Below are 13,088 nucleotides of genomic sequence, written 5' to 3' on the forward strand. Positions count from 1 at the left end.
GACTGATGGCTTCTCAAGGACTTAGTCCCATGTAATTTGTAAGTTAGCTAGTCAGCCACTCATTCTTACATACAGAAGCTGAAGTTCAGCCATTTCATAAGACATTACCTGGGTTTCCAAAGCTGCGACATTGAGTACACAGAAGATAGATGTAATATTTAAACAATAACTGGCCCATGTCTTAAAGACCTATTGTGTGGTTCTAATTCAGAGTGTAATTTTGAACTGTACAGAAACGATGGATGAACCTATAATATAACTTTCCTTACCTGCACATGACAGCTTTCTCTCAATAACTGCAAAGCACACTTGAAATGAGCATCTAAATTGTTCCCACATATATTCTAACACTGACAGGTTAGAATGAGAAGGATATGGCATCACTCTGCGACTTAGCCATGACGTCATTCCCCCCTCTCTTTTCAGACCCTACTCGTTTCCGTACCGTTTGCTGGGTTGTGTTTGTGACCGGCAGATACCTGCCAGTTCTAGCGCGTGACGCTATATTCTCAGAGCTGACGGCTCTTTTAACAAGGATTCCTTCTTCTTGTATCCTTGCTGAAGTTTCGGTGCTGGGAAAGGAATGGAAAAATGAATTACCATATTACTCTGAATATAAGACGCATATTTTGCACATAATTTTCCGTTGAAAAATTGAGGTGCGTTTTAAATTCGAGCAATGTGTACCTTTCTAAAAGTTTTCCTAGAACCCACATTCTGAACCTGGATGCGTGTTAAATTTGAGAGCGTCTTATATGCGGAGTAATAACGTATTTTGGACATAAATTTGTGATCATACTGAAAAAGGTAAAACTATCTCTGTAACAGGCCATCGAGGCCCATAAAATTGTGAGACTTTGAGGCTCCCACATTTTTTAGAAAATCGGCTCACAGGTGAAAGTACTGTCAGCTTTATGCGCCGGCCGCCCTTTACCCCCAGGAAGATGCCTGGTACGTATTTCTGTTAAGAACTTGAGTCGACCCCAGGTCCATAGTGCGACTAGTAGGATTATGTCAATTGAAAAATGCAGTGACCTCTTCGGGGATCGAACCCGCGACCTTCCGGCTTGTAGTATAGTGCCTTAACCAACTACGCTAGGGCGTGGTAAGATCGTGTTATTTTTTAATCGATACATGTTTCATGTTTATGATATTGTGAGTGAAATATATTTTGGTATTCATTTCCGAAACCAAGAGTTATAGATGTTGCTTTATACTAGTAGTTTGAATGTATAAGGGATGGGCCTTCTCAGCCCTTGCACCGCGACCTACAGTGGTCTATTGTGCTTTACTAGTAGTTTACTAGCTAAAGTATCAATTAGACATCCTAGCTCTTTTAATATAAATTGTAATCCTGCTGAAATGTTGATATTTACCAATTTTTATGTTACACACTTTTAATAAACCCCTGCTTATTAAAAGTATACATTCCTGTCAAAACAGCTTCGTTGTAAAACTGTTAGAAGGCAATTAGAGGGCTGTTGTTTCAGCTATTGCAGTTCGCCATGCTAGGGCACCTAGAGCTTGCAGACGTGGAAAGGAAGCGTTACAGGTTACCGTCTTGCAAACACATAGTACATTCGTATAAAGGACAGTAATATGTATACATATGGGCGGTTGGTAACAGTGTAACAGTGACGACAAATGCGGGGAATTTTTATGAAGAACTCCTGGGATCTACCCCGGAGATGACGTTGTAACTTTGAATTGTATACCGTTGTATGAAGAAGTAAAACTCTTCTGTTGTGTTGTCTTATAGTGATGATGTTTGTGCGATGGTGCTTGTGAAATAGGCTCAGACGGCATAAAATAAATTCAAGTTTTATGAAGATTGGTACAGGCATTCAAGCAATATTAAAAGTTTTTTTTTATGCATTTCAAAAACTTAAATATTTATATTATTGATGGGAGGAATTATTGAAGTACTCCTTTTAGATGGCTTCGTGTGGCATGATATACACGTACGTAGCAAGTTTATTGTAGATCATATTAAGTTCTGCCTCAGAAAGTTTGGAGTTTTGGAGTTTGTAATGTTGGTGTTACTGGCAGGGATGATTTATGGATTACGTTGCTGACATTGGCTCAGGCGCCATGATATACCTACCAAGTTTAATAGAAATTGGTTGAGGCGTTCGAAGTGGGGATACACATATGGACACACTCACAGAGCAAGGTTGTTTCGTAAGCTTACTTATATTCTTTTTAATAAGGAAAATAGTCTAAAGTGGTCAGCATGCATAAGTACTGTTACCTTATTTTCTGTGTGTTAGAAGACATAACGTAACATCCGCTCCCCGTCAGCGGCAGCGACGTCACTGAAACACCGATAGTGGAGTCACGTGACGTCTTGCTTGTGAACTGTCTGAAGAGTGTGATAAGAGATGGCACAGGAAGTCACACGGCTGTGTACCGGTAACATATACTGACGATTGTAGCTTGACAGGTACCACTTAACTGCTGAACGCGATTGCCAACATTTAAAATTTAGCCATCACTGATATTTACATAATTTATTTGAAACCATTTTCAATCTTGGGTACATTTAAAATTAAAAAGGAAATTAATAATTGACTCTGTGCTGTGTGACTGAGAGACAGTCATTTTTCTGCAATAGATTAACGTCAAGGGTAATTAGGTCTCGAAATCCGAAAACAAATTAGTTTGGAAGGAGTATGTCCTTCACACTCTTTTTTACATATGAGAAATTGTTGTGATATCAACGCAGCTGTCGTATATCCTAATATGTTTTTAATTACTGTGCTAATTTTTATGAAATTGGTGTTTCCTACCATACGCATCGGTGATTCACGATTATCAGTGCCTGGATATATTTGTCACTGTCCATTATCTGAGGTGTATTGATAATCACAATTTTTTCAGAAAACGGATTCATTTCCGTCCTCAGTTGTAAGGGAATAAAAATTCATTACCCCTTATCTTTAGCTCTTTGAAATACGCCCAGATCAATAGGATTCTTTTCCGTCCTTACACCTAATGACGAAAATGGGTTCAGTTTCCGAAACGCTCTGTCACTGTATGTGGTGTCCAACTTAATAGCCATGACAGATGCTGATATTGCTGTGATATTATGGAGTGAGAATGATAGATGTCACTTCTATGCAGTCCTTTGGTCTGATAACGTAGGCGTGCCTTATTGTCTTCTTGCAGACGCTGGCTGTTCTGAACCCCTTTCGTACAACTGATGCATCCATTCTGCAGGACACCGACTTGGCTGGCCCGCTTGTCTTCTGCCTTGCTCTTGGCGCCTTCCTTCTGCTGGTGAGTATTCACGATAGTGATGATGTGGGTTTGACGATAATGACGATGAAGAGTATCCTTCCGTGGATCTGTCTTCATTTTTTTATTCCCTTAGTAAGGGGTGGAGTCCAACTGGGTCCACTCAGCACGGCGGCCACTGATTGGCCTATTGTAGCCTGCTCCGGGTGATTATGATGATTGAGAATTTGGTGGAATGAAGATGGGCAGGGGAAACCGAAGTACTTGGAGGAAACCCGGCCCAGCGCCACTTTGTCCACCACAAATCCCACTTGACCAGAGCAGGGATCGAACCCGGGCCGCCGCGGTGGGAAGCCAGCGACTAACCGCTTGAGCTATGGCGCGGCCGTTGACCTGTCTTTGTGATCTAATTGTTCTTACGTCACCAACTGTTGTCTCTCATATTCAGGTTCTAATACGAGTACATGTTCTCATTCGTATATTGGGCGTCATATTATATGTATCACTAATATGTGGTATATCCGTCAGTCACAAATTTTTATTTTCAGTAATTTATGTTTATTAAAGTGTTACTACTGCGCTACATGTTTCAGTGGTTTATACCATCATCAGACGCGTCATAAACAATAGTAGTGTTACTGAGCTCATTGCGCAACTGATCCGTTGCTGCTGGTCTTACCATGTACGAGTAAATAAAGAACCAGTACACACGATTGAGAGTCAGTATATAGGTCACGAAACGTAAATCATGTGATATTGGAACCTGAGGAAAAACATTTATTTCTCGACATATCCTCCACCAACATTGATACACTTATCCCAAAGCTTTACCAGTGCGTCGAAATCCGCAGCACAGAAGTTTTTGGATTGTCTCAGCCACTTCCGCACCTTTGTTTCAACCTCTTCATCATCAGCGAAATGCTTGCCACATTTGTCGAGCCAGCTGTGAGCCGCTTTACGCGTTCGTTGTTATGAGTTACTGCCTTTTCACGGCGGTGACTGTTCAGATTGTGACCTTCTGGGTTATGGCACCTTGTAGCGTTGCAGGTGGATACCAATATTTCTGCAGAACATGCTGCCTGTCTCTCTAGAATCGTAGTGCATGGGTATTAAATATACGTATTTAGGCGGAGAGCTCTGAAACGTTGGTTTTTAACTCAACGTTAATATGGCTGATCGCCTGAAAAGATTTTAGGGCACTATAAGTTCAGTTTTTGCGATGTAGTTCGTAGTCATATCATATTGTCACGATTTAGGATAGGTTTTTGCGTGTCTTATAGACGGGTTCCGGATTGAGTGATTGGATTTATTGACACTTTATACACACCACTCGGAACTACACACAATACAGCGCTATCGCTAATCTGCACACTTTACAGTTCACCGATACACACACACTAGGGCTCTCAGACTTCACTAGCCGTATCCTGGCAACGGATTTACAACCGTTTCACTGTAACTTGAAATCACATATGAAGTCTTCTTTTAGCACCCTAATTCATTTTTTGCCGTTATTATGCAGCTGCCAATTCCGAAGACTCGACTAAATTCAATTACTCTGCTCCCAAGCTCATATCTTGGCAGGATGGCGTCTCGAAGCTCGACCCTTCACTTCCGACTACCGTTCTATATTGCCGAACATTTCCTTATAACCACTTTGCACGGCACTTGCAGAAAACACAGCCTCTGTTGCTAAGGAGGTGTGTTTAGCGATCCGTTGCCTTTCAATAGACGCCCTATTTTTGCCCGTGTTAATGTGCTTACGCTGTCGTTGCCTAGCAGTGAGTCTATACGTCACAATATTAACTGAAATACTTGACGAACATGTAGCAGCCTTAATAACTTATTCCTAGAATTACATGTTTTTTTCTTCTTGCATATACATTTCTGTGATTATTCATTTTTCAGTCTTGATGATTGCATTGTGTTAGGAATAGTACTACGGCCTCCTTAGTGAAGTTCTGTACCCAGTAGTTTTATATCCTCTAACAAAGAAATCTCGTCATCATATTTTTGTTGTAGGTTTTTATTCCTCTTACCTCATAGGTCAGAATCTAACCAAAGACAAAGTTGAACATTTTTGCTGTAGATGTCACTGTATTCGCTCTTCACATGACGGAACAAATGGAGTTTCCTAGTTCTTTCTTTTGTTGTCTTGGGTGAACAATTGTTACGGTCAAACAAAAGACTGAGTTTGTTCGCCCTGTTGCCTTCCAACAGCCCTTCCTTCTTCCTTGCACATATAAAATACAACTTGTATTGTTACAAATTCTCCTTTCCAAGAAGACATTAATACAAAGACGTCAGCAGAATTGTTTTCAGCTTGAGTATATCATTTTAGTTTATTCCCCTTCTGTGTTGCTTTTAATTACTTACCATTAAATGAGAGAATTTAAATCGATTGCGTAGGGTTTTGCTTTGTGGTATGTTTTATCTGAAGCAGAGCGCCATGGACTCATCCTCGAGTGGCTGTGGGCAGTCTGCTTCCTTTGATGTTGAACAGTAATATGTTATGGATACTGACTTTCGTTATTCAGAATGAATGAGGCATTTTTCATATCAGACTTACCAGACGAAGTCAAGTTTGTAATTTCAACATGTTGTCATTATCCCAATGAAACCCTCTGTGTCATGAAGAGCATGTCATACAAAGTGATTGTGATAAGGAAGTCTGCATTACCTATTCACTTGATTAAGCTTCCGTCATGTAATTTTTAGCCCTTTGACTACCAAACCCCGTCACTGGACTCCCTGTGAGAAAGGTCAACGTTACCCTTGGGTAAATAGACTTGCACGGAAAATCCACAGTGCAATCACAGATAACTTTCAAACGACCACAGGCGTAAATGACGTGAAAATCTATTATTTCTTCTGAACAGCTACATACACTACTTGATGTCGTCTGTTGGCAGAAATTCTGTACTAAGTGTTCGACATCGAGTCATTCTCATCGATTATGGCAGTTTTAATCGAAACATGTCGATGCGATTTGTACGTTTCTGTCATAAGTTCATTACTTTATAAATGTGAAAACGTATGCCGCTTTGTTAACGTAGTTTTTTTTTGTAGAATTTGAAGCAAGAAAAAGATCACGGGATTGTGCGTGGGTTGCGGCCAAAATGTATTGAGTGAAGGAACTGTAATACAGCAGTGTTGGATGTTCAAAGATGGGAGAAAAGATATTGACGATGAAGAGAGAAAAAGTCGGACATCTGTAGTGAGTGATGATTTTGTTCAAAGTGTTGACCAAAAAATATGTGAAAGTCGGCACTTCACAATTTCAGAAGTTTCATATGTATTTCCACAAATTCCACACACTGTTCTCTATGAGATTATCATAGTCAGGCTACGCTATCACAAGTTTTATGCAAGATGGGTTCCGAAAATGTTGGGTGCGCACAAAACGCAGATAATGGCTTGGGGGTTGACTTTTTAAGAGTGATACCGCAAAGATGACGATGAAGTTGTCAATCACATTGTACTAGTAACAGGTGATGAAACCTGGGTTTCATATATGAATATTGAAACCAAGGAGCAGTCAAATCAGTGGATGCACACACATTCAACAAACAAACCTTAAAATTTTAAACGAACTTCTGCTAGAAAGCTGATGACATCTGTTTAATTCATGCAACAAGGAACCAAGATAACGTCAGAACTATATTGCGAAACACTAAAAGAACTACGTAAGGCCATTCTGAACAAAAGACATGGAATGTTGACATTCGGTGTGATGCCCCTCCACGACAGTGCACGTCCTCATAAAGCTGCTCACACTCGAGCACTGCTGGAACATTTCGACTGGGAGTTGTTTGACCACTAACCTTACAGTCCTGATCTCGATCCGAACGACTACCACCTGCACACCGCTTCAACAATAGTGGTGAGTTGCTGGAAGGTGTCGAAACGTGGCTGAACTCACAGGTGGCAGACTTCTTTGACGCAGACATACAAAAACTTGTTCCCCGATCCAAGTGCCTCATTTCCGGCAGTGACTGCTTTGAGATATAGCTTAACAATGTACATATTTTTGCGTATAATAGTTTTCTTTTCTCATTGGTTATTTTGTTAATAGCTCATCAAAGGTTACTTTCCGAATAGCTCCCGTATTAGACGTAAGCAGTTTCATCAACTCAATACAGATTATCTTGAGAAATATTCCAGCGATGAAGGGGTATATTAACACGTGACACATGCCTTAGTAACCTTACAGAAACACGTGTTTTGACTTCAAACGAATTCTATTTCATTTTGATATTGTAACACGACGTGACGGATGTCTGTATGCGGGAAACTAGAACATTGAATTTTCGTTTGTATTGTTAGGAAAGTTTTACTAACAAATGTTGAAATGAGATTAAAAGAAAAGTTTCTTTCGTTTGACATTTTATCCTTTTTCAGTTGTCAGTTTTCGCCTTTGTCTCGGCTTATGAGAAGGAAGCCGCATGTTGGCGGCCACTCTGTGACGCTGTCAGGTACCATTTTTATGCGGTGAATATTCAGAAACGCAGAAGTTTAGGGATTCCAGCCCGACTCCACAAATTCAGAATGAAACCTTCTAGTCCTCCAAAACGTTGACATCTGCAGTTTTGAAACTAAGGGTTCATTATAACGGAATGCTTTCTGTATCAAAATTATATTTGTTTGTTTTGCTTTATCATATTTTCCTTACACACATGCACACTCGCAGACACGCCGAAATACATACGTACACAAGCCGAATGAATACATCCCTGTGTCTTGTGCCTTACTGATGGCTTTTTTTTTTTAATTTAGAATTTTATATAAAGTAGAGAGAATTTGCATGAACACAACCCAGCATATAGCGGAAAGTCCATTAGCTTCAGCCACTGTGCTAAATAAAAAGGGCGGCTCTGTAAAGTGAGACCGTATACGATGTTTCCCTCCAGCTTTTCAGCACATGACGCTAACCCTTATTTTATATGAAGCTGGAATCGTAGTTTTATATGTTTTCTTCAAACCTTGATACTCAACGAAGAACGTGTATCATTGACATCTACAAAATTTTGGCTACTTGAAACATTTGAGTATATTTTATCTTGAACGAAATACAAGGCACTTTGATTTTGATTTTATACAATGTTATTAGCTTTGCAACTGTGCAGTTATGACTCTATATTTAAAGACATAGATGTGCATTTACCTTAGCTGTACAGGTCAAGGGTTAGATGTAATTAATTGATGTGACATATATCGTATTACTTCGAATATAATAAGCCCTCAATTTTAAGACGCAACCAGTTTTTTAATATGGGTTTAGGGAAAAAATTAGAAAGTTGCACGTTACTCGAATATAAGACGCACCCAAATTTGTAAAGAGGAAAATATATGTGAAACAATGCGTCATATATCCGAAGTACTACGGTATTTGTGTTCTGTCTAAATTTTGTTGTCGTATATTCTCACATCAAACTTAATAAAATTGCACACCAATAATACTGGGCATTTAGTATTGTGTGTGATGTGTTTGGTATAACAGACGTTTCGAGAATTAGTTCTTCTCTTCTCTGTGAGTGTTATGAACCTTCATTTATTAACATTTCTGACACATCGTATAAACTGAAGGTCATCACATATTCGCCCCTTAAAATTATCGGGTGGAACACCAGCTGGACAGAACAGCTTAAGCTGAAGACCACTGATGTGAGGAAAATACTGAGGAGTGCATGTGTACTTCACTGGAGGACGCAGTTCCCAGTTGTTAGTTTCAGCTGGCGGTCAGGTTTACAGGGCAACGCTGTCTAAAGCAACGGTCAATTGGGCATGTTTACGGGGCTGAATTTATTTGTTTACAAAAATAAATTAATGTTGTATCTAACAGTGTAAACGTACCGGAAATGAGATGTGTAAACTGTTACCTACATGGTCTAATTAAATTGTTTGCCTGTTTTATACAAATTGTTATATTCTTTCCCCACCGTGCTCGTTAATCTGCGAGTAAATAATTGCTTAACTGATCTCTCTAAATACCACGAGGTCGGTAGGTAGTACAGCTAGTTATAAAAGGAGGGACTAGAAGCAGTAGCTATTGTATGTTGCAGCCTTGGTGGTCGAAGATAATGCCTTAGAACTTTCAGCACCAGTAATAAATGTGTTTACAGGCTTAAGATGTACCCTTACTTTTTCACACGCCACTTTATTCCATTACAAATATACTGTATATCTATAACTAAATTCGTAGAACACACTCTTCTTTAGAAACTAAGGACAGGAAGGAAGGGCAGACATTTAAACGTCCTAGAAAAATACAACACTTACAAAATTAGAAGAAACAATTTACATATGAATGATACATCGAAGTACACAGCCGTATATTTCAAACAGTACACGAACTTTACGATAGGTAGCAGCACACTCGATACATAAAAAGATATATAAGTGAGAACAACCACACCAAAATCAATAAAGAGAACGCAAAGGGACACTTGATAGGCACAAATACAACACTTAGATACATAAGGCAATACAACCAGGCATTAAAATGAGAATTATATTAATTAAATAAATGTTATACATTGGCGAGAAACAGCCGCAATTCAAGAAAAAGATATGAAGAAAGAAACACCAATGACGCAACAAAAAGAATATTCGGTTAGTGCGCAGTGCATTAGACTGCTTATAAAAGTGTTGCCTGAAGATGGCCTTTTATGGCCGAAATATGTAGCATTGTGATAATGCATATATATTCTAATAATTTTAATAATATTTTATACACATAACGACCACTGTATGGATTAAGTGTGACTCAGTGTTGTTAATTGTTGCATTATAGACGGAAACAATAGACTATAAGTGAACTCAATACAACAGGATGCTCAGATATGAAATAGTCGTTCAGCTGGTCAAAATATTTCATGCCGTTTATGGTACATTACCGAGAACACAAGAGCTTGTCATTGGTCTCCTTCCTAAGCCAATACACTCGTATTTCACGTATAAATTGACTATATAACTTATGCAGTTGAAACAACACCTTGAAACACATAAGAATGAATGTTTAATACTGAACACTCTGGTACCACAATCTTTGACATAGACATGACGACTTTTTTAATGGATGTCGGACTGACATAACTTCATTCATGCAACAGCTGTTATGACCTTCACGTGTAACTGTATGAGTCATCCACAATGAATATTTGATTTAACGGTTCTCTGAACTCAGTTATATTCATTCCGTTGTGATTAACATTAAAGGGAAACAACATTGAACAATTCAATAACACGAGAATAACTTGAAAACGTCCGCAGTATCCTGCAGTAAGCCACTTTCCTAGCTGGAAAAGCCATTCATACCCTGAACTCATGTCTACAAACTGGAGAACTAAAGCTGCTGTAACCCAGTCACGAAGCAGTGGAGAGGCCGACCATTGTCGGCTTTGTTTACCGAATTCTTGAAACCGCACTGTTCGCAAATTTTCTCATCTGAACGTTTTGTTGTTGCCGTATTCTACTCTGTCTCTACCGTCTCTACAGCGGTACAATAGAATTGACCATGCGCTTGCCTTGGAGCTGCGTTAGCCAATCAGGTGTCCAGCTCTTCATGTTTCAGGAGGATCCAATATACTGTGGCGCTGATAGTGGTTGAATCTTCATTTGTTTGCTCTACAAACATAGGACACAACGTCTCGGTACAGCGGGTTTCCTGCTGTTCTCGCTATTCGCCTTATACCAGTGAAATGGCTGAAGGTACAACATTGAGAGAGCAGCAAAATAACGCCCTGTACGAGAGGGATTTATACAATATCTTCCGGTTTTCATAAAATAACTTACTTCAGTTCGCGGATGGATGACACGGTGTCAATATTAGCAGGGTAACTGCGAATACAGTGGGCGCTTACTATTGTAATCAGAGGTAACTTTGTCATTTGTGTAATGTTTTTGCATTTGTGAATTCTCATTCAGACGTATCATAGATAAAACGATGCTTAATCTAATAAGCACTTTGGTATTTGAAGAAAGCAGTCTTCTGGGATTTGGTACCGTGTATATGTGGTGTTAACCGACGTTTCGGAGGAACGTATCGCCTCAATCTTCAGGGTAGTCTGCTTTTACCGGTTCTCACGGTCTCTTCGCTTGCAGAATTCTTATATTTTTTCTTCTACCCTGAAGATGGAGGCGATATGTTCCTCCGAAACGTCGGTTAACACCACATATACACGGTGCCAAATCCCAGAAGACTGCTTTCTTCATAGTCACCGCCGTGAAAGCCTCAAATATTACACTTTGGTATTTATTATCGCTTTTCTGCCTTATCTCGGTCTTGACGCATGTGCAGTAGAAGTGATTACGTACGATCCCGGGTTGTTCTTGTGCTTCGACGTGAATATGAATGTTTCATTAATGGCCTCAGAAGAAACAGTAGACTATCAAATTTAGAAGGATTTGTCTAATTCTTGATTTTAGTATTTTCTTTATTTGTTATTAATGTTTTTATTGGTTACCAGAAGTATAATGAGAGTTTCATTTTTATTGAATACTTTCCCGAAAAAATGGTGTACAGTCAAGATGGAATATTTTATATTGCTTCATTTATTGATTACTTTCCGTCAATTTCCATCCTTTAATGCACACATTTCCGCTCTGCGTCAATAATCAACAGTGAAGAGCTGCATTTTTGTTTCATCGCTTATTGTTATCGATTAATCTGTTTCCCGAAATGATCCCAATAAACAGAATTCACTGTGTATTGTAGAGTGGTCGTGGACAACGTAAAAGAAGTTGTCTTTCGGAGTGGGGCGAGGTTAGCAGCTTCACGTTGTAAAAGACTATCATGTTACGAAATTTCGTAAAGGCCCTTGGAAGAATTGCGTAACACGACATAAAAATAAGGATATAGATGGATGGTGTTTGAACTATGGTGCTGTGGAGAATATTTGGACCTACGAGAGATAAACCTGTAGGACGCCAGAAACTGAACGCAGTGACAAACTTCAGAATGTGTGATACTGCTGGGACGTTCAGGTCCAGTCAGGTCTGTATCTGAGCTGGGCAGTACATGAAGCGCGCTTGTGGAAGATGTGAAATTGCAGTAAAATTATTAGAAGGGACGACACCTAGTGGGGGCACTATGCTACAAGCCGGAAGGTCGCAGTTTCGATCACCGATGAGTTGGATTTTTCAATTGACCTAATCCTTCCAGCCGCACTACGGCCACTGAGCCGGCGCGTAAGGCTGACAACCTCATCGCCATCTGTGGGCCAATTGTCTAGAAAATGTGGGAGCCTAGACGTCTGACAACCCTTTGGGCCTCCGCGGCCTGTTACAGGGATAGCTTTGAAGGCATCTAGTAGACCTAGGCTTACATGAAGTGGTAACAGCATGGATCTTAAATAAGTAGTGAGGTTATGTACCGAATAAAACTGATTGATACTGGTTTTCAGTTCCGGCCAGTCGAGAGCATGTATTGAGACTTCGGGTAAGCATGAAAAGAAGGGAATTCTTTCTCTAGCCCAACGAGTAGCGAGTTTCTTATACGTAGTTAACCAACCTGAAAGTTACTGCACGGAATATCATCGTTGAAGCTTGTTTTTTTTTTTTTTGCGACTTTGGTAAGAATGTAGACCTTACTGTGTGACCTCGTGAAAAGATTATGTAGGCTTCAGTAGAAGTATTTTGATACCACCGGCCTTTTGCTGCTACTGTGTACGGATTCACGCACTTATCCACAACACAGTGTTGTCTTCTTTCAAATAATCCCTTTGTTCGCGTTAAGCCGGATGTGAGCCTGGAGTTATATTCGTTCGTAATCAGCATTGTGGAGACAGCGTGACTCTCACAAGACATTTATTCCTAAATATATTTCTCAAGTAAAAACTCCTTACTGTTCA

The 13,088-nt window shown here is 39.7% G+C and overlaps 1 protein-coding gene across 1 annotated transcript in view; it reads left to right on the forward strand.

Moving 5' to 3' along the window:
- The first annotated feature begins 1,505 nt into the window (after window positions 1–1,505).
- LOC111864480 (protein YIPF5) overlaps window positions 1,506–13,088 on the forward strand; it is a 48,350-nt gene continuing 36,767 nt past the window's right edge. The window contains exons 1-2 of the mRNA XM_023851751.1: window positions 1,506–1,574; window positions 3,145–3,279. Coding sequence (XP_023707519.1) covers window positions 1,506–1,574; window positions 3,145–3,279 — 204 coding nt within the window. The remainder of the gene's footprint in view (window positions 1,575–3,144; window positions 3,280–13,088) is intronic.

The sequence above is a fragment of the Cryptotermes secundus genome, unplaced genomic scaffold, assembly GCF_002891405.2.
Source record: "Cryptotermes secundus unplaced genomic scaffold, Csec_1.0 scaffold108, whole genome shotgun sequence".
Lineage (NCBI taxonomy): Eukaryota > Metazoa > Arthropoda > Insecta > Blattodea > Kalotermitidae > Cryptotermes > Cryptotermes secundus.